General features: G+C 35.3%; 2 protein-coding genes across 4 annotated transcripts; both read right to left on the reverse strand.

Moving 5' to 3' along the window:
- Positions 1-3,344: 3,344 nt before the first annotated feature.
- On the reverse strand, positions 3,345-9,876 carry LOC109209150. 3 transcript variants are annotated; one of them, XM_019372351.1, is made up of 5 exons: positions 9,773-9,876; positions 8,965-9,133; positions 5,390-6,518; positions 3,929-4,101; positions 3,345-3,805 (listed from the first exon to the last, which is right to left on the reverse strand). In XM_019372351.1, exons 2-5 carry the CDS (start codon positions 9,096-9,098, stop codon positions 3,694-3,696), a joined length of 1,548 nt encoding a protein of 515 aa, XP_019227896.1. In that variant the 5' UTR covers positions 9,099-9,133; positions 9,773-9,876; the 3' UTR covers positions 3,345-3,693. The 3 variants fall into 3 exon arrangements, with proteins under 3 accessions (XP_019227896.1, XP_019227898.1, XP_019227897.1); XM_019372353.1 differs by lacking the exon at positions 9,773-9,876 and adding an exon at positions 9,647-9,745; XM_019372352.1 differs by lacking the exon at positions 9,773-9,876 and adding an exon at positions 9,296-9,632.
- A 1,970-nt stretch (positions 9,877-11,846) lies between these two features.
- Positions 11,847-21,069, reverse strand: LOC109209152. Its single transcript, XM_019372354.1, has 14 exons — positions 20,387-21,069; positions 18,329-18,415; positions 17,583-17,686; positions 17,421-17,471; positions 16,413-16,584; positions 15,980-16,300; positions 15,285-15,488; positions 14,684-15,190; positions 14,287-14,496; positions 13,876-14,064; positions 13,555-13,727; positions 12,978-13,130; positions 12,783-12,864; positions 11,847-12,678 (listed from the first exon to the last, which is right to left on the reverse strand). Exons 1-14 carry the CDS (start codon positions 20,894-20,896, stop codon positions 12,289-12,291), a joined length of 3,153 nt encoding a protein of 1,050 aa, XP_019227899.1. The 5' UTR covers positions 20,897-21,069; the 3' UTR covers positions 11,847-12,288.
- Positions 21,070-22,448: the final 1,379 nt, after the last annotated feature.

A 22,448-nucleotide genomic window follows, 5' to 3' on the forward strand; every position in this document is an offset into this window, starting at 1 on the left:
CAAAAGTAGTGTATTTTTGGAGGATCCGACACGGGTGCGGCAGCATTTTGGAGAGTCCGCGCAACATAGGTGGAGAGGCGTGCATTAGAAGGCAATAGATCGAGGGAAAATGACGTATTTTAATAAATTCTATATTCTAATACAAAATGGAACTAATATTATGATGTCGTGGGATGGATGTGAATGTCTGATCCTTCCATTTTTAACCAAAAATTTCGAGTTAGCTCTGAAAATACAAAAAAAAACTATGGTAATTAAAGAGTGTTTTCCGATCTCTTTAATGAATTTTATGTTGTGTGAATATATAGGATCCGAATACAAGAAATTAAACTGCTATAGCTAAAAACATTTCATCCATGTCCATTTCACATACTGCTACATTAATTTACATAACTTTATTAGTTATCAATTCTCAACGTTCTTTAATTATAATATGCAGGTATTCGAAGTATACTATATGCTTCTCGATTATTTTTTCGAATACTTAATTATTATTATTATTATTATCTCTGATCATCATATATAAATATCGAGTAATATCTAGATTGTCTATATGTTTCTTTGAGGATCTGAAGCAATGAATATAGACTTAAACTTGAAAACCAAATCTTAGAAACATGCATAGATATACATGCATGTGACTCAAGAGACAAATACAATATGATCACCATACTTACGTTCAATCAATAGATAAAATAGAAATAATAATAAACGTAAGACAAGAGAAAAATATAAATTTTGAGGGAACAATCTTAATCTGTCGGATCTGAAATTCATGATTTTCACAGGTTTGGGGATTGCTGTATGGAAGTGGAAGTTATGCTACTTACATTAGAACTCGACATAATAATTAGAAAAAAAAAACAAACGACAAAACCTATCTTCTTGTAACTTTGATTTATTTAACAAAACCTTGACACATCTCATCCCAATAAAATGAGGTTTAAGTTAATTTATGTATATCGACTAAAAAAAGCAAACGATAATATCGGATGCCGGCTATTTAAAGAGTAGAAAATGACACACATATACAAGAAAGTGAAGCAATAGCATATTGTATTATAAATTTAAATTATATATACTGACAACGTAAAAAAAAAAAAAACTATGGGCTGCCCTTGATTTTTACTTACTAATTTTTTTTAAGTTGCAAAATTCCAACCTTAGAGAATACGTCACTCTCAAACGTGCATAAGGATACCTTTTGATGGAGCCTTATTTAATTAAAGACCTAACAGATCTTTTGTCCAAAAAATAAAATATTTCTCTGTCTGTTTATTTTTATAATTAACTGTAAAATCAAGATAAGGATTTTTGGTTGAGATTACCAAATAATATATCCACCACCCTCTTCCTACCTAATGAATCTTTCCACGTGAAATGTCTCCTCTTCTTAGCCTATTCTTATTCTTAATTCTATGATTCCGTTTTATCTAGTTTACTTATTGGAAAAAGGATATTGTACAGCTGTTGGAAAAATAATAGCCGAAAAAATATATAAAATTTGTATATCTTTTGTATACATATACATTCTATATGTTATATAAAAAAAGGTTATATAAATTTTATACACTTTTTCGGCTACAAAATGTAAATAGTTTCTGACGCGAGCTAAAAGTGATAATACCCGTTACTTATTCTGGATCTTAAATTCGACCTTGTCAACTGCTAATGAAAGAACAAAATTTAGATATATAGCAATACCTATTGTGGGTAAATAGATGGAGATAGAAAGAAATAACTCTCACGATTTAGAATAAAAAATATCCACAAATTCTTATGGAGTACAAAATTTAAAAAAATCAACTCTCCAATTTCATCTCTATCGCGGATATAGTCATGATTCAATAGGTCATGTCCACTTAATTTTTCTTTTTTCAAATTTAATGCAAATTAAATTTGAACTTTATGAGTTTAAATTCAGAATTTATCACATTGAATCTAATTTACTGGACTGCATATGGAATCAAAGACAACCAACACATTGTTATGTGGGGTTCCACTCTTAATGCTATTGAAAGACAATTAATTAATGTGTTCCTATTTTTTATTTTGTTTTATGAATTTCATGCAAACTCAAAATACTAGTAGTATCTATTATGCCTTAATCTATGTCCCAATGATTGTGGGAATTGTATCTCCTTGGTAACAGTAAACTAAGCTCTATTGGTTGGGCTACCAAGAAAATATCAATAACATTCTAATTTATTTGAGTTTTCAAAGTTTAATTTATTCCTTGTTATCAAAGTTTTCTTAAGAATCCCAAACCTTTTAATCATCCTTCTCTCTTTAAAATATTTTGGCTATCAGCACAAGAAACCAGAAAAAGACACTAGAGTTCAACACAATGATCTTAAAAATATTATTTAAGGTTATTGTTTTTGGCTGTCATGTCGCCAAGAGAGAGCAAGTATAAAAGTGAAGCGGTTACTACTTCTCCATCCTAAACCAGATGTTTAGGTTCGAGATGATGAAGTCGCCTCTAGTAGGGAGCACTTTACCCCAACGTGGACGTCCCGTCACGAATCCAGATTATTTGGACTCCAAAGTAAACACCGGACATCGAATAAAAAGAAAGTACAAAAGGAGGATTTGACCATCTTAATCTTTTTCCCGTCAATATGTTAACTGATTTTGGGATCATTTCTTTTATGGTTTCATTTGCTATACTTTTCCAGTTATTAAGCATGCATTTAAAATGTGGGACACTGTTATAATTCATCAAAAAGATATACTAGTGTGTCTAGCTATTTTTATTTTATGTAGCATGGGATGTGTACTTTGCTATAATGAACAAGTAATTTTCATTATGTTCTTCACTTGTTATGTCTCATTGCACATGGTAGTGACCTGTTGGTTGTACAGTGAAATCATCATAATAGTACTGAAATATTCTAACTAGAACAAATTAAACTTTGCAAATATTCACTATCGCTGCAAGTTTGTAGAAATGAGTCTTGAATTTCGAATCCGAAAACTGAGTTTAAATCAAGTCGGTGTTATTGGAAAAGCTCGAAAACATTAGCAGGGATGAAGACTATCTAAGTGGCTATATAAACTACTCTCAGTTTCGGACATGCATATGCATGTTTGAATGGGAGCCTTGACGTAACTGGTAAAGTTGTTGCCGTGTGACCAGGAGGTCACGGGTTCGAGCCGTGGAAACAACCTCTTACAAAAATGCAAGGTAAGGCCCCATATAATAGACCCTTGTGGTCCAACCCTTCCCCGAACCCCACGCATAGCGGGAGTTGAGTGCATCGGGCAGTCCTTTTATGTTTGAAACTTCAAATATTAGATATTCAAACTTCAGACATCCATCATACATGCTTATAGTTGGGGACTGCAAAGCTAAACTGCACTCTTGACATGGACTTAATCTATTATTTCTGGAATTCAGAATTGACATGTTCATTCATGTGATTAATTCATCTAAAAATACTTGCTAAAACTAATCAGGCACATGCCCTGCATCACAACTAGCACAAGTTCCTAATATACAAGATATTGTCCTAACCCGCAGAAAACCTTGAGATTTTGGTTTGCGAGATCCTTGTTGTAGAGTATGTAACTTCCATTTCAGTTCAGAGATTATATAATTCGAGAAAGCCATTATCTCATGAACCGAAAATCACTGCAGCAACTGCTAGGATCTATGGGCATTCTCAAGTACTAAAAGAAAAGGCAAAGAAGTTATTCTTCGGTCCAAAATTTCACAAAAGCTGTGATACATGCCTTCAGTAATGCCAGGAGTGGATTTGTTTCATGTTCCTTGGATTTTGCTGAAGCGCCTTTCCATGTTTCACTGGAGAAATGAACGAAGAAAAGTAAATTAGTGGGAACTGTATTGCAGGAATGATAAACTTGTTGGCACTAGAACTAGGAAGAAAACATTTAGCTCATCCAAGAGCTTTCTTAAGGTACTCACAGATGAATTCTGTCAAGTGGAGGATGGCCTCCTTTCTGCTGGCTGCTATCAAGTTGAACGCTGGCTTTACCTTTAGCCTCAATCAACTCGTCAGTAGCCAATTTCTTAGAAGTGCCATTGTTACTAGTGCTGTCAAAAGTCTCATTAAGCATAGGACTAGAAGCATTGACAGTCTGCAAAAGTTTAGGAAAGTTTGAATATAACATGTTAACAATAAATAGAGAGAAGTTCAATAGTAAATAATCAAAAAGGTGAGCATGGTCCAGATGTAGATGAGAGTAAAAACCCATTTGTGTATATCATTAATTGGACCTTTTTCTTAATGCAGCAACAAGTTACGCTGGTTAGTTAAAGTTAGCAGCAGAATACAAATATGACAACCTTAATACCTGAATTTCATCATTATGATCTTGGTAGAATAGTAAAAGTCTAATGCTATGTAAGTGGTTATGCAAATATGTAAATTCTAAACAAACATTTGATAGACATCATGCATTGGCGCATGACAATGAGTTGAAATTGTGTATACATGTGTTTCAAAGTTCATGCAAAATAGATAAAATCATGCTTTCTTCTCCAAACGTGAACTAGCTTGCTTCTAGAAAATTTGCTCAGCCACTTAAGGTCTTTTACCAAAATCAAAGAAACCATAAAAAGTCGAAACATCTCAACCTTTTAAACCTTAATAAAATCATAAAAGTCGAGGCCATGATAGCATGAAGTGACTAGCTAAGTGAACTTGGGAAAAGATAAAGCTACCCATCTAAAGATAATATTGGCTTTTGAATCCACTAACATACTATACCGTAGCTTTGTCTGATTCCCATTACCCTCATCAAAACCAACTTATACTTGTTAGGTCTCTATCCCACACACTGCCAAGAAACAATGTAAACCCAGGATCTCAAACCAAACCCCAACCCGCCCAAAAGAGAAACACCACAATAGTATTAATAGTTAGTTAGTTATACCTAGAGAACTAGGGGGTTAGATACTCTCAACTTTGTCAGAATAGCCTTACTTAAGAACCTCTAGCACATCTGCAAAATCACATGCCCTCCCCTTATTTCCTCCATAAAAACTTTAAATTTCCTTCTTCTTTTTTTCAATTAAAACTTAATCTAGCCATTACAGTACTAACAGTGATAGATGCCAACGAAGTGTTAATAACAAAAGAAGTGTTGACAAAAATATACACATCCCTCCATCATTAGGGCATGTATGACGAGATGAGTTTGCAAACTTCAGATTGTGGTGGAAGTCATGAACTCTATTTACCACACATTTGACATATGTACACCCCAAACCAATAATGAGTGCATTAAGTGTTTAAGACAAGCACCAGCGGAAATAAACCTTCAAATCATAAGATTAATTTTTGTATGTAGAAAGCAAATGCAGGAACTTTGCGACTAAACCTACATCAACATTATTAAAGTTTACCGCTTAACAAAAGCTTACCCCATTTACTGTTGATGAGGCCTTAACTATTACATTAGTGGCAACGGTCGCTCTTTCTTCTGAGGCACTTGAAATTTCCAAAGATGCGTCCCGAACTTTCGGACCTGCTTTGTCGTCTCGCAGTGTGCTGGACTTTTCTGATATTGGATCAGCTACCATGACTTCAACTGGCTCATTTATCAATTGAGCATCTTTTCCATAAGAGGTTATTATGTCCTGTTCAATTTCTGTTTCTTCGGATGTTTTTGCTACATTGACTGTTTCATTTAATCCTGAATCCAAGTCATCTATTTTCTTAGAAATGGGCCGCAGGGGAAATTGCTCCACCAGTAGTTCTATTGTTTTAAGAGGTTTGGCTTTTGATGCTTCCAGTTCATTTGTTCCACTTTCAACATTCAGACTCTCTGCTACCACTGACTCCGTAGATATTGGTTCTTTGTATGTTTCATCCTCTTTAACTGTAGGATGACAAGCATCGAGCCCACTGCTAAGACTCTCATTCACAGGGTCAGAGATGATCTCAAAAGATTCTAAAACTCGTGAATTGGTATTTTGATGATTGACAGAGAAGTCGTCAAGTAAATCAGATTTACCAGAAATTTCATTTTCTTCAGTTGTCTCATAATCACCAACCATCTGTTCATTGCGCAGCTCATAATCAAATCCATTGATCCCACTAGAGTATGAAACCTCATCCTTGTTTATTTGATGATCAGATTCAGAATCAATTATGTACGATTCATCAGATTGTTCAAATCTTTCATTGAAGTCCCTTGTGCTAGTTTGTGGTCCATCATTTGCAACCTTTGCTTCAGCTACATCAAGCTGTGTGTTCATGCCAAAATCAGCTTCACTTTTACCCATGTAATGAATGGGTGCAAAAGTTGACATAACATGGCTCTCCTCGGATAAAGACAAACTTTGTGGTTCAGTTGATATGGATCCTAGTGGATATTGTTCTGCAAACTGGACATCACTTTGCTCTCCGGGAGGCAACTTAGCTGGACCTAGAACTTTATTTTCCTGAATTATCTCCCGAACTATTTCTCGTACTGTGTAGAAAGAGCCACCAACTTCCTTGTGCGTCAGATTAAGTGACGGAAAATTCCCATTGTTTGACGTCTGATACCTGCAATCAATAAAGGCAAGTGCAGATAAGATGCCATTCTATCGATCCAACTGCTGTTAAGTAAGAATTGGTGCTCCAAAGAAGATTGAAAATTTTACTTCCCTAGCACCTTCTAAAGAGGTTCACCTAGGTATAGATGACCCAAATAACAACCTATGAGAAACTGATCGTTAACATTTATCCTATTATTACATTTTATATCTTCATCATGGAATTAGCTTATTTATTCACCAACTTCTTATCTTTCTTTTTAAGTTCTTATCAGAGTAAGCAGCAGTAGATTAAACCTTTTTTACAAGGAGAGCAGTAGATGGAACCTACAAGAATCTGTCCCAATTGAGTATGAATATGCATTCACATATGCAGATACACACCAGATGTAGGAAAGGAGTGGTTGTTTTGCTGTTTGACTACAAACGAGAAATGGAAGTGCATAGTAGATAACCCACTGATAGTTAGTTTCAGGAGCTGAGGGTTTTGGCGGAGATAATATATCCCCTCTTCACGGGATACGTGCGTTTTTCTACCTCCACCTCCCCATCCACCCCTTGTTGCTCTCGTCCCCCTTCATCAGTAAATGTGTTTAAGAAGTGATTTTACTCCTTTGCTCTTCCATCAGCCCATTTTGCCCCCTCCTCAGTGCCCCCTCCCCCCCCCCCAAAACCCCCACCCTCACCCCTTTTCTCCCCTACCACCCTTATAACTTTATTTTTCATCTTATATTGCCTTTTTTTATGGTTGGTATTAGTCTACGACTTACTTAAGTGTTTAATTATACTAGATTACTATGCCATGCCTATTTGCCTGTGCTAAAAACTACAATGATTTGAGACATTCAGGCCAAGGACATTTCCGTAACAAAAGTTTGATCCAACCATTATCCTGCCCATCCAAACACGGGATAAAGTATTACAAATCATTCCATAATCTCTCACAACAAGCTGATGCCTTTGCGATCACATTTTATCCATCATCAGTAGCAAATGACCCTAAAATAGTGGACCTGAGAGTCCATGAAAGATCCAAAAGTAAGAGTGTGTTTATGGATTTTGCGTGTTGACCATCTAACAGGAGGAAGAAAGTGAGATGTTTAAGTGTTCTGGCACCCTAAAGTGCCCTATCAGGCTCAAAATAGTTGACATGATTATTTTTTTGTAGTTGATATGATTTGAAATTGGAGATTAACTGTATCATTTAGTCGTGACTTATTAAAAATGCTAATTAAAAATTTAGAAAATCTAACACTTTTAGTAGATAGAATTTAGTATACTCTCAACTATTCGAGTTTTATTTTCAAAATATGAGCTAATACCCCTTAATTTGAAAATTCAAAGTTTGGCAATTTTCATCTTAAAAATCAACTGCACCACATAAATGAGAGAATATTACATTGCAACACTGCTACACAACTTTGAAGTTTAATGCTGAATATGAGAGAAATGAGGGGATGATGCCAACCGATGTTTTAAACATATTGTGAAGCTGAATAGGAGAACTGTGAGGGATAGAAAAATGACTCTACATGCTACTTAACAAAAAGGATTGTACATCCCAAGATGTGGACAATTAGCAAGGTTAAAAATAGAAGAGCTTTTGATGGAAAGGGGTTATCGTTCTCCCAAATGTCTAACGTCTTCTTGTTGTTTTTGAATAAATTTCTAAGCACACATAGGATTTCTACATCTATAAACTAAATTGGATTTCATGGTAGAAACCAACATAGTTTTGCAGCTCTAATTTCTGCTCTGCGTACTTCCCATAAACCAGAGAAGTCTCTTCTAGTTCAATGGAACCATATTTACTTGCAAAGAAACGACAGGATGGAGCACATGTCTTGCAGTTCAACTTAGAGGGCTGCTACCTTTTCTCATCTATAGCTATCTAACATTGCAATATACTTAATTGTTGTTTGAAGTCAGCAAGCATATACCAGATGACTTAACCAGGTACTTGTCACTGCGTAGTATCTACATTCACCTTACCATCCAAAGGTTTAATTATCACTATGACCCATCATATGCAGCGAACATCAATTAAATATAATTACAAGGGGCAATGTCAACCAGTTGTGCATTTCCATCTCTGCCCATTTGCCAGAAGCCATCGAGGACACCTAGAACTAGGGTCCGCGGAAGTCTTAATCTGTCAAATTCGATAATACTATAACATAATCTTTAGGTCAAAAACCAACTATGTATCGGATACTCTTAAGGAAAATATCATTCAAAAGCCTGCTTTTGGCAAAGTTCACACACAGATAATAAGAGGGATTCATTAGCTAGACTAAAGCATCTGAAGAATTTGAAAGAAGAATAGGTTCCGAACTACTAGAACTGTGCAACACAGGTGTTGTTCTAAACCCTAAACATATTGGTCCAAATCAACTTGACTTGGCAGAAATTATCAGAATTGCATGGTTTATAGAAGTAATGATAAGGTCACTTACTTCTTTATAAAAGTTTCAACCATAGTCTTTCTCTCCTCTTTCGAACGCCTAATCCTAGTCTTCCTGCTGCCAGAGTCATTGTAAGTAGCAAGGGCAAATGTTTGCCCAACCCAACCACCCTTAATTGTCTGCATGTTTAACTTTCAGCTACTCATGTAAAGCTGAAATTCTGAACAATAGAAAAGGTTAAGCTTTAATACCAAATTATGGAACTCCAGAGCTGAATTAACAAATGAGGGAATCCATCACATTACACAGAGGCTATATAACATGTAACATAGTACAGAAGCACTTAAATTTCTAAAGGACTATTCGGAAACAGTAAACTTACAAATACTCTTTTTCAATTTCAGCTACAAATACTACTCCTTTTTTCCAAATCTCAACAAAATCATGTCCAAACGCCTAAAAGTCTACAAAAAAATCAATACTTTCTTTGCATCTGTAACAGATAAGTACAAGAACACTGTCAATAAGAACAGGTAAATGAAACCCCAAAATACAATAATGAGATATCGGAAGTGAAAAAACAAAATTGGACTACCAAGATTATCATAAAATCATTAAGAAGCTAAAACCCCACCAAGAAATCTTTCTGTTATTTTCCTATTCCTGTATCTTTTGAGTTCTGATACTCATGAATCTAATCAAAATGAGCAACAAAAAAATAAAGGACTATAACCCCAATTCCGCATTCAGATTTTCCACAGTTCCATGAAGCAAAAAAAATTCAGCTAAGCAGTTTAAAGTTGTATCAGCCAAACAAAAAAAAAAGGATGGAGATAAGAGATTGTAGAGTAAATTTTACCTGGATTTTTTCTAGAAAGGAAGTAAGAAGTGAGGGGTTTGAGAGTGATAAACCCTACACTGCTGTGTTGAGTCCAAACATTCCCATTTTCTATTGGTCCAGCGAGAGAGCGGGTTAATTATTTATTTTGAATTTTTTTATTGAGCTTTTGAAACATGAGGGTGGAAAAAATGAATTAAAAACCAAATTCACCTTAATAATCGAATTTCTAACTTAAACATTTTTCACGCACGTCTTCTGTCTTCGTATGTTTCACTAAGCTGTACATGGACCGGATTGGTTCTGTATTTATCAAAACCGAACCAAACCAGCTATATTGATTTGGATTCGTTCGATTCTGTTGGATTTTTTGGGTTTTCGGGTTTTTTTGTTACATGAATATTATTTTAATCTTACTTTGTTAAAATTATAGATAAAGTTTTGATAAGTTAATATATATTTAGTAAATTTTGAAAAAATTGACAAACACATGATCTATTAAAATATTCTAATGGGAGAATTTTTTTTAGTAAGACATAATGTTAATTTTCTTAGTCGTCTAACAATAACTTTCGTTAATGCTTGCTTTCAAGGTTAACACATGAGAGGATCCCAAATATTTTAATATTTTTTAAAGAAAATTCAATATAAAGTCTTAAAAATATATATATAAATTATATATTTATATGCGGTTTGGTTCGGGTTTTTTTACTTAATACCAAACCAAGTCAAACCAAATCTAGTCGGGTTTTTCTAATCGGTTTGGTTTGATTTTTCAGTTTGGTGCGTTTTCCGGTTCGGTTTGAACACCTCTATTTTTCACGCCCTATATTTTAGTAAGGGAAGTGTTGTAATAGCTTGTTAATATTAATTTTGTTTCACTTTATGTGACATTATTACTATTGGCGAGTCAAATAAGGTTATTCCTGACTCATCAATTATTATAACTTATAGTTCTTTTTATATATGCAAATTTTATAGTACAAGTTTTGAAATTTAAAATTTTATGTCCGATTCACATAAAAAAATTTAATTAGTTTGATCTTCATACTCCGAAAAGAGCCAATGTCACATTAGTACTTTATAATATAAAGGTTTCAAAAGCATTATTATGAGTGACATTTTAAATCAGGTATAACAACCTCACCTAGGAGCCTTTTTTTGTTTGGGGGTGGGGGTTAATTACAACTTTTATATGCCAAGGAAAAATACATACAAGTAAAACAAAAACTATTAACTGGGGTAAAAATTCAACTTCCTCAACTGTCCAGCAATCTTCTTGTTGTAATTCCTTCGACGGTGCATGTCCTCGACTATATTGCTAATTACTTCAACACTTATCAGTTTCTCTTTAAAAGTTGTTTGTTTTCTCTCTTGCCACACATAGAACACACTCTCAATCAATATTTTTCTTTAATTCTTAGCTGCTGTTGCCTAATTATTATTATTCTTATAATATTGAAGTCTTTGATAGATACTTGCAAAGTTGCACTTGTATGTGTGGGATTCCGCCATGAGTTTATGTGAAAATATTATTTTTTTAATAGGAAATACAAAACAATTCAAACATTTTAACTTCCGCTCCGAGCAATATAAATGTGCAATTTTACTAGTTATCTTTTATAACTCCCTCCTCTGCCATTGAAAATTAACAGTTCTTAAAAAGAATATGAATGAAAATCTTCAAGAATCGTTAACCATAAATTTCGGAGACTGTTGTATCTTGTAGCTAATTAATAAGTACCTTCATCTAACCCATCCGTTTGTCACCTGTAGCTATTCAAATGTTTGAGGCAAATTCAGTGGATTGATCTTGGTATATGTACATATTTTATAGTTTTTTCATCATATACACAGTTCAAACCTAAAATGTATGTATTCAATTGAACTCGCAAAACCAACCCTAAAGCCGGCCTCTATTCATGTTCTCTGCTTACTGAGAATTTGACTGTCAAGATTGAATTCTAAATATATTTATTCCAGCCAGTCAGAGGTACGAACAAATTTTAAAAAACAAAAACCAAACACTGCTGTGGCAGGAACTGTCTCCCCAACTCATAAGCGCAGAAGATTCAGAGAACCTTCCAGAGCATAGTAATACGAATTTGCATTTTGCTTTATTGCATAAGAATGTATATACACTGTCGAAAGAATACAATTTCTGTAGATGCTCTGCGCGTTTCAAATATTGCAGAAATGAAATCTCCACTAGAGATTGTGCCTCTTGGAATCAGAGACTTGTAACAAGCCGCATAAGATATTCGTTACAAAAGCTTGCAAAACTGCTTGCGAGCCACACATAATGTACTCGCTCTTGCTAAGCCTAACTCGCTCTCCCTCCATATGAATATATGCAGTTAGGTCAGTCTAGTATGTCAGTGTCCGTATGTTGATGCAGTTAGAAAGAATTATAACCACTCCTTTGTTGGCGTCGTTCTCTTTCATCCACAAGCCCAGAGCAAAAATGAGCTTGGTTGCCGTGTTAGGAGCCAAGTGGTTCACAAATGGTGTCAAAAAGCTCTTCTAGCCAAGATGTGTTATCCTCCCAGTGTCTTTTGTTTATATCCGTGTTTCATTCTTTCGAGTAGTTTCTCTCTTGTCTTTCTCTTCTTGTCCATTTTTTGCCTGTATCTCTCTTCTCTCTCCCTTTCATATATCCCCTGCCAATATACCTCTCCCGTTAAAGGCCACAACCACGTTTCATATGGATGGACATTGTCATCAGCAGCTTCTGCCAAGTCTTCATCCATACTCTTCAACAATGTTATGTTGAAGTACTTTGCCCACATATATCCTTTTCGCTGCTCAACGGGGTGCTGCTCTTCCAGCACACCTGAGTGAGGATTAATGTAAACCATCTGCCGTGCACTGTGATAGGCCCAGACATTCACCAACAGTTCCAAAACCCGACAGTAACAGTGCTGCTTCTGTTGGTCGGAAACAATCAAACATAAGAAGTCATCCCTCTAACCTGCATTACTTTGTACCAAATATAAACTTATACTAATGCAACTTATGTCTATAGGCTTACCTCAAATGTTGAGATTGCCAATATACAATGAGTCCTATTGTTTGAATTCACGTGCAAACCATCCAGAGCATCGACAAACATCCTGGAAATCAAACCATTTCAGTTCAAATATACAATTCATATTTTGAACTCGAATATACAAATTTATGCAAGTAATGCGACCCACTGCTTAAGTATGTTTGCTGCCTAGATTACCTGGAAAACATAATGAACTCCAGAAATGAAGAGGTTGGCATAACCCAGCTATGCAGTGCTGACCATCTCCCACCATCTTCTGGCATTGGTGGGAGAGCTTCTATATGTGACGGTAAGCCATACATTCTACGAAATGTCTCTTGGAAAGCAGTTCTGAAAGAATGTTAAAGAATGAGAGTTAGCTGAGACAACTTTGAAAGGCCAATCTCCATTAAAAGAAAAGGTACACCCGTCCCTCTGCACATAAGGTGAAGATATTTATTCAGAAGTGCAGGGTGCAAAATTTCCAGTTTCCTGTTTAACTCTCTTCTTTTAACATAGTACATTCTAGGACATGAACTTCTGCAATCTACAATTTCCAGCTTTTTGGACTTCAGAACATGAAATCTATTATAGTATTTGATATTAGATGAAACTAAATAAATGGATCATTCATCCAAATTTCTGTAACAGAGATCTAGATTGTTCAAAATACAAGAAATCTATCCACCAACAAGGGAAGGAGAAAGTGCTAGCAGAAATGAGTAATGTTGAAATAAATCAGCCTGTTCAAATCCCACTGTACACCACGTAATACCTGCAGTTGCCTCCATTCAAAATATCACACATTGACCAGAAAGTAAGGGCATCATTGTTTCCTGTAAACCCACCATCCACATCCAAATGTGCCCAATAGTATATTACATCACCTTTAGCCTTTGCCTGTATTGTTTCTTCTAGGGCCAGCTCACCATTTTTAGATAATGAAACCTGAAACATTAGTACAGAAGCCAATATGAAACTTGTTAACAAGAAAAGAGTACATAGAAGATTGTATGTGAATATGACAATGCCAAGTTTAACATTACAACAAGAACAAGTTCACACATCAAAGATTCATCAAGAACTAATAACATACTTTTCTCCCAGTAGCTCGCCATGACTGAAATCCAATCCAGGGTCGCTTATGAATATTATCTAAATGGTTTGCAATTGAAAACATGCCACCCATCTCACAGAGGATATTCCGGTAGTAGGTCTCATTCAAAAGGGTAAGCCGGCCAACTGCATCAACATCATCTGACCTCGATCTCCGTGCTTTAGTTGACTAAGAGAATATGACATAGTTAGAACCAAAGAAACTAGAGATGTAACATAATGAAGTAAATAAAAGCTAAGGGAATGTACTTAATCTGCACTAGCCGATATGAATAACATATATCATTGTATTCTTAAAAATTTCATTTAATTTTTCTGTACACAGAGACCAATAAAAAAGAAAGGAAACCATAAAAAACTGAAACATACAGAATAAGCAACAGGAACTCACTAGGCTCAATCCACGGTACAAAGAGCCATGATGCAAAAATGGCCATGCTCCAGCTCCATTATAAACCTCATAAATGCATACTGGTTGCCCAGTCCTTTCCAGCTCTCCTTCATCCCTCTCATTAGTTTCAAAACGAAGCTTTTCAGCTTTTCGAGCATTACGATATATTTCATCCCACTCACCAATGTCCTTTTCCATTCTTTCCTCAATCTACATATTGAAAAAAACATGCTCAACAGATCTTGCATCAAAGGGAATTCAAGAAAAATAAAAACATAGACAAGTAAAGATCTGCCTTTTCTATTTTTTTTCCTTTTCCTTTTTTTTTTTTTTTTTGGTTATGGTAGTGTGGAATGGACCGGGGAAGACTACTTGTCAGTAGAAAGTATAATCATACCTCCTCCATCTCCAGTCTATTTACTTCCTCAGAACGCTCTATTTCATTCAAGATGTCCCAATCCAACTCACTTGGAAAGTCCTCTAAAGCCTCTGAATTATCTCCAGAGACATTCATCAAAGGAACAAAACCTGTCATATCTACTTCAAGGTCATAAACAACACTGGAATTTATTGGATCCACATCCTTTACTTGAAGATCTTCTATGTCATTACTCTTCTCTACATCCTTTTGAAAATTACCCCACTCCCATGAGCCCTGCTTAAGCTGAGAAGTGTCTCCTGGAAGTATGACATCAGATGGGAAATTTATGACATTCTCCAGCAGCTTTGCGTACCCTGTAATGCATTCAACTGCAAGCATGTTCTTGGAAAGCAACCTCCCAGAAGATGCAATAGTGTGAGCGAATCTCGTGAGTTTTCCATTAGATATAAGTACTGAGAAATCTTGCACCAATGCATTGGACTTGTGTTTAGAGAAGATGATTCCATGAACTTCATCAACAACCTGGATACAGAAAGTTCTTCAGGAAAAGACAAAATAAGTAGCAAAGTATTAATCGACTTACAAAGGTTGTCAATAATAAGATTAATCTACTTACATATTTCTTAATGACAGGGTGGTCCGGTGCAACAATTGGTATCCCAAATGACATAGCTCGTATCAGGATCGGAGGAAATTCTTGTTCGTATTGAGAGGAAGAATAGAGGACAATGTCAGCAATCAGTATAATACCATTAACATCACCCTTCATGTCATGGTGTGAAAGAGATCCCTCACGAAGTCCCAGACGAGTAGCAATATCCTACAAATTTGAGACATATAGTTGTTTTTATTTTACGGCATAAGATAATAGTCAGTAAACCACACATTACTGCTACCACAAATGTTGTGAAGTGAAGCATCACTCAATGTCACTAGAACTTTCATCTCAACCAAACAAATAACACAGTAAAGCACTTGCAAGCAATGAAGACACCGAGAAATGGAAATGGCATCTTATAGATGAAAAGAAGGATGAAAATTTCAGGTAGGCACCTAAAAGAACAAAGCACTTTAAAGTGTACACTCAAGCGAAAATGATTTAGAATTTCCTCAGCTAAAGAGTTTCAGTTGCTAACGTATACCTAAGAAGCTTTATCCTTTTTACAGTTCAAACAACAAAACGTTAAATCGAAATGAAACAATAGTGAAGCAGAGAAAGGCGAAGGTAAGCCATCAATTACAAGGATAGAATAAAGAGTGAAACAGGATGCAGAAATTAAGAATTACTAACACAGCATTCAAGACTTTTACCTGCAATGCCTCGTTATACCCATCACTGGAATTTCCTGACACGAAAACGAACTTCAGTCTCTCTTCAACATTGCTACTTCCAGCAAATTTGAGTAGCAAAGGTTCTATATCATGAATAGACAAAGCATAATCCCAAGACAGCTCATTGTAGAGAATGGAACTTCCAACCACCAAAACCAAGAGATCATCTTTGTCAAAACCATATTCCTCCCTTAACTGAGATTTTGAATGTCTCCTATTATAACTGTCAGCAGCCCAACTGTCTTTTGGTGATCCGGGGATCACAAAGAAGTTTCCAGAGTCGAGCACACTATATAGCATCTAGAACAGGAGAAATGCGATGGTTGAGTACATGAAAAGCTTGATGAGCACTAAGAATTCTGAAAAGAAAAAAGAACTCAGAACAAAAAACAGAGAAGAATATTGTATATACCGGCAAATAGTAATCTGGAAATACAATAACATCAGCCCTGCGAAAAGCATCTTTCCAATGAGAAATAAGACACTCCCAGCCCATGTTTTCATAGAGACGAAGGCGACTTGCTAGAGTATCTTGTTGAATTATCCATATGAGGGGGACAGAGCAAAAAGGCTCCTGCATAAGGCTGCATAAATATAGAACTCACAAACCATAATATCTCAAACAAAATATAGAGAATGCAAAGAATTTTTAAAGTTCAAGATCTAGATTCATATTTGCTATGTGGTCTCCCTGTATTGCCTAGACATACCCATGTCAGGCAGGAGTGACATGGATATGGTACTTCGTATGCATCATTTAGAGTACATCAAGAATGTAGCGTTGGACATAATAGTGCTGACATCGTCTGATAATAATGTAAAGTCCGTTTGACCATTAGGATTGATTTATTCTAACATCTTGTAGAAGCGTTCTTCCTTCAAATGTTATTGTGACACTAGGTTCAAGCATATTTTCTTTTAGGTTGTACAAGTCAGCATATGCACTAGTAATGCTTAAACCTCTTGCAAGAGAACAAACTTCAGAATAGAGGACAAGGATACTGTAAAGAGCACTCATTGCCCGTACATGTCACATTAAAATAGCTAAAATTTCCGCAATAAGATCAGATTCAGAAATGAATATCATGTGAGCACTATTTACCTATAACAAACTGAATTGTGGGTTTGACCTTCTATTTTCAAAAAGTTCCTTTTATTTTGCAGATAAACTTTGAGTGGAAGTTATCCAGAACAAAGCAAGTCTTCAAATTTCCAAGCTCCAAGTCCAACTCTAGGTAATTCCAATTGTGAATTTCTGACCATTTTTAGTTTTAATAATTGGACATATCAGCTCGCTTTTTTGAGAAGTTGGACATATCAAGTCACCTAAAATAACCACTTCTCAATTGAAATATGCATGATTAGCGAATAATCTGCTAGAGTAATGAAAAGTAAACTTCATCTAACAGGCTAGCCATACCTTGATATAGCATTTTTATCTTCAAGTGAATCGGCAATAACACCATCAAAACTGCACAAATGAAAATGTAGGAACTAATATATACCAAGCTAATTAAGAGTAGCGATAGAAAGTTACGGAAATGGAATGTCATGAGGATCCAAGATGGCAAAGCATGCTTACATTGACCAGTCAATGTGATCATATCTTTCAGCGGTTAAAATTGATACTTGCCCTCCTATTTCTTCCCATATGGACCTCGCAGTGCCATCCTCCACAGCATATATCTGCAAAGAAGAGTTTTAAGTGGGATATATGCTTGCGCATAATCATTATGCACCACTATCAAATAAGGTGCGTCACAACTTAGATCTGGACACCATATTTCGCGCCCATCTTAGCTTAATCCCAAGTTTTAAGATAGAACAAATGTCTTATAGACATATTAAAATGTCCATAATTAGATATGTGATGCAATTTTCATTTAGAAGATACAGATGGGAGAAAGAAAAGTAACCATAAAAAATAAGAATGACTATAACTCAAATTAGAAACTGTAAAGTAAATGGGGAGAACAAATGATAGTATGGTTCCATTTAAAACCTATATCCACATATATGCCAGATCAGTCCCCTCCCAGCTCCAAGAGAAGAACCTACTTCTATTTCCCCGAACTTTAAGTGTATTAATCTCAATGGGGCACGTTAACCCAGTTCTCAGCCCAATTACTTCACATCCAGATTTTCACTCAATTGTAAATAAAAGTTGGTCATATATGAATCTCAAATAAAATTTTCAGGTAAAAACAATCTTTTTAGCTGAAATATAGAATAGTTGCAATGTAGATGCTTAAAGTTTTTATCTCTATAGATAGTACATATATAGGATACAGCAAACAGATACTATAATTTAAAGTTTCCAGAAATTACCTTAATCATATAGCCTAGTCCCCGTAAGTTCTTCACCACAGTAGACAGCATCAATGACAGGGGGTCCTTCTTCATGTTTCCTAAGACCTTACACAATCAAATTGAAGCATGGTTAAATTTGTGAAAGCTAGAGAGACCAATGGCAAAGTGCATCTCAATATAGGAAGCAATACGGAGGATAATATAATATAATATGAAGGAAACCAAATAAAAAATGGAGACCTGATTCTCAACCATTTTATTTTTGAGAAGGGATTCTCAGCCCACAGTCTTTTCTCTATGCATTTTAAAATTAGCGACTGGAAAGGCATAATCCATGTAAATAAATTCACTCACATCTGCTAAGATTGAATAACTGCAGAAACCAGGTAAAGATCACAGGTCGTGTCGTCGTGAATATTGAGCAAGAGGGGATCTCATATATTCTTAAACACGTCAAAATGTTCTTCTCATATTTTATTTCACTCATCTTCCTCGATATATAAAAAGTGATGGGATATCCCCCAAATTCAAGCAAACACTAAAATTACAGTTCCAGGCTAGTAAAGAGATGGTGCCACTATCACAATTCACGTGACGGTATGAATTTCTTAAGTTTGAATCATCTGCCATCATATCCAGATCTCTAAATCTCTAGTACAAACTGCAGTTCCGTGCATCTAGATCTTACAGGTTCAACCAAAAAGAAAAAAGAAATACAATCTACAAGTAATGCTAATTGGCAATTAAATCATTGATTTGATGTGCATGACACCAATTTTTTTTTTTGGGTTTTCCATCCATTACATTTGTGCGACTAGAGGTTACAAGTCAGAGGAATAACTCCAAATGCATTGTTTGTAAGTAAACATGAATGTGATAGCACTCATACTTACCAAAATAAAGCATTTCGTATTCATGAACCAAACTGATCCGTAAAACATATTTTAAATTGAAATTTTAAACACGTATCATCCAATTGCTCCCACTTTGACGTGAAAAGACATATCTATAAAATGTCAGGTTCATATAAATTTGTCCAAGCTCTATCATTCAGTTACTCCCCTTAGTTACTCTCTTTTGGAAATATAATGAGCAGCGGAAGTTCTTTTTTTTTTTTTTATGATAGTGATGTCGGGACCAGCTTGCGCTCACCTCTACTATTCCATGTTACGTGCTGCCTCCCACCAGCACAGGCACCGAGCAACACTGCCTAACTAAAGCTTAGGTAAATGGGAAGAAATCACCTGGCGAATTTTTGCCTCTACTGGGATTTGAAACTGAGACCTTATAGTTCTCCTCCCACTTTATTGACCACTAGACCACATTCTTAACGCTAGCTTAGTAATCACTGACTAAGGTGGTTGCATTACCATATGTTTATGCAAGCGCTTAGCCTATACTAAAAAATAAGTTTCAGTCTCTTGCTATGTTGTTGCAATCTTTATACTATTAGATAGATTGACATCAGAGTTCTCGAACCTAGTAGCCCTTATATAGCAATAGCAAACAGCCAACTTATAGCCTATCAACAGGCAAGTCAATATCAGTAGGGGCCTCTTTCCTAACGTAGTCAGCCCAAACATGGACAATGATAGGGATACCAAAGATCTACGAAGAGAGAGAGAGAGAGAGAGAGAGAGAGAGAGAGAGAGAGAGAGAGAGAGAGAGAGAGAGAGAGAGGTGGACTTGGGGACAGACCGCATCATAGCTGTTCTATTCCTTCTGTACTACAGTTCGCTGGAGGAATTAGAAGAGAACAATTTCAATCCGTGCTCTAACAGAGTGTGCATGAGCAGCGGGAGTTCTTCCGAGACATAGAAATGTTGTATCAAAGAAGAGAACTCTAATTCTATCAACAATTGAGCATGATCATGTAAGTATCAACTTCTGCATTGACTTCCTAAATCTTCTATTGGAATTTTACCATAAATTCATTATCTGATTAAATATTAACTTGCTTTCTTCCGCATCTTAAAGCGATCGCTGTAGCTTCCGGAAGTTCTTCTACAGTAATTCTAAAACAGCAAGCAATTCGCGTACTTAAACATAAACACAAGGCAATATAGAGTTTCTTACTAGCGCAATCCGAGGAGGCCGAACACCAATTCTAGGCTGATTCCTGAGCAAGTCTAAGCCATTACGAAGCTGAAAGCTTCGCTGTTGAACAAACTCCAATGAACTCCCTAACTTCAAATCATCCCTAACGGACCACCGCCAACGAGCTCTCTCATTTCCTTGCTTTAACACCGACATGATTGAACTCTGTAACACCATAGACGCTAACGCAAACATAAAAATAACCAAAAATATGCACAAATATAACCACGATCTCTCTCTAAAACAATAAAATATCAGCTTCCTAGTGTAAGATCGGTTATAGTGATGGTGATGATGAGATCGTGCCGCTGTTTTCCACTGCCGATCCGGCGATAACGTCGGTGACGGCAGCGGAGGCGACGGTTTATGTGAATTTCTCTTGAAGCGAAAACGGTCACGGATCGAGTGAAATCCACCGCCGGAGTTGATGGCATTGTCATCGTTATTATTGTCGTCGCCGGAACTCGCCGAGCTACGGCCCATTGTCATTGTTAATTAATCGGCGAGTATTTGATTCAGTGAGTTGTATTTGGAATTTGGCATTGAAAATAGTGTGTGATTTGAATCGGATAAATGGCGAAGTGTGAAATGTTAGAATTCTGTTTTTCGTTTTGCTTACACAGCTTCTTCACTCGTTTTTCTGTATCTGACTGTGATTTGCTGAGAAAATGACAAAAAAAGGTCTCCTTTGTTAAAAGTGAGAACTTTTAACTATTAAATTTAATAAAACCTCCAAAATAAAAAAGATTTATTGGAAATTCATATTTGGAGATTAAACTTTTGTATTTTTAGTTTATTTCTGTTTCTGGTGCAATTTTTTTAGTTTCTTCGGTCCATATTAGTTATCATGGTTACTAGATATATCTGGTCCAAAATAATTATCATTTTAGAAATTAAGGTATAATTTATTAATTTCTCCGTCTTCTTATTTAGAAATTAAGGCATTATTGAATGATTAAAGATATAAATAATTATAGTTAAAAGTCTTTCTTATTAATTATTTTTTAACTGATGTATAAAAGAAAGACACGACAATTAAAGTGGATCAAAGGGAGCAAGTGTAATTGACAAATTTTTGCTATTTTTTGTTTATTTTTCTATGTATACCTTAGTTTATTAAAATATAATTTATTAATATCTTATAGGGGTTATTTTTTTTCTGATTTTCTTCTTTTTATTTTAGTTTCTTCTTTTGTTTGAATTGAATAAACAACGTGATGAGATGATCTGTGGGCTCTACGCGCTTTGCCGGCAGGCAATTATGGTCAGAATTATTAAATGGGTAACTGAAAAGTTAGAGAATTACCATTTACGGAATAGATGTAGTAAATGAGGAAAAAGAAAGAATATAGATGTTTAAGTAAATACCTATAAAGAGAAAATGATCATTAATCTTTTCTTGTACAGATGTAAATTAGGATGAAAGGAGTAATTATTGCGACTCATAATGTTAAAATACTAATTTTAGTACAATTATTGGGTTCCAATTGAAGTTAAAAATTTTGTGTTATTTTAGTCAACAATTTAATAGCGATGGACCTCTCATTTTCGTTATTTCCATATCATGAAAATAGTTTGTTAGAAAACGTGAATACCATTCACGTTCTGTTTTTTGTCACATTTAATGTGAAAAGGAAAGCACTTTTGCCATTAATAATTGAAAGAAAACACCATTAAAATTATAACAGGAAAACATAACATGGAAAAATGTTGCGAATTTCAAAATATTATAGATGATTTTCGTGATTCAGTTTATTAGATTGCCGAATATTTTGGGGTATTTTCAATTTCGGGTAACGAATACAAAATAAATTTCTTTAAAAATACATAAAGAGGTACTTTTATTTGTTTTTCAATCCTCTCAAAAGATTGCCTTAATGAATCATAAGGGAAAAAGATAGAGTAAAATACAGTATTGATCGGACAGCCGAAACTAATTGCATTCGATAGCCAAACAATATACTATAAAACATTTATATTATATGTATAAAATACACATATATTAAAAAATATATTTTGTCGCTATTATTTTTGGGAGCGG

Source organism: Nicotiana attenuata, unplaced genomic scaffold, assembly GCF_001879085.1.
Source record: "Nicotiana attenuata strain UT unplaced genomic scaffold, NIATTr2, whole genome shotgun sequence".
In the NCBI taxonomy this organism is placed as follows: Eukaryota; Viridiplantae; Streptophyta; class Magnoliopsida; order Solanales; family Solanaceae; genus Nicotiana; species Nicotiana attenuata.

What these genes read in the sequence shown, in the direction of transcription:
- LOC109209150 (XM_019372351.1), bottom strand. Translation starts at nt 9,098, where the DNA reads ATGCAGACAATTAAGGGTGGTTGGGTTGGGCAAACATTTGCCCTTGCT. An exon ending in GTTGAAACTTTTATAAAGAA is followed by an intron (nt 6,519 to 8,964) that starts GTAAGTGACCTT and finishes TATTGATTGCAG; the next exon opens with GTATCAGACGTCAAACAATG. An exon ending in CCACTTGACAGAATTCATCT is followed by an intron (nt 3,806 to 3,928) that starts GTGAGTACCTTA and finishes TCATTTCTCCAG; the next exon opens with TGAAACATGGAAAGGCGCTT.
- LOC109209152 (XM_019372354.1), bottom strand. Translation starts at nt 20,896, where the DNA reads ATGACAATGGGCCGTAGCTCGGCGAGTTCCGGCGACGACAATAATAAC. An exon ending in GGTATAACGAGGCATTGCAG is followed by an intron (nt 15,489 to 15,979) that starts GTAAAAGTCTTG and finishes TCAAATTTGTAG; the next exon opens with GATATTGCTACTCGTCTGGG. An exon ending in ACCCTGTCATTAAGAAATAT is followed by an intron (nt 15,191 to 15,284) that starts GTAAGTAGATTA and finishes TTCTGTATCCAG; the next exon opens with GTTGTTGATGAAGTTCATGG.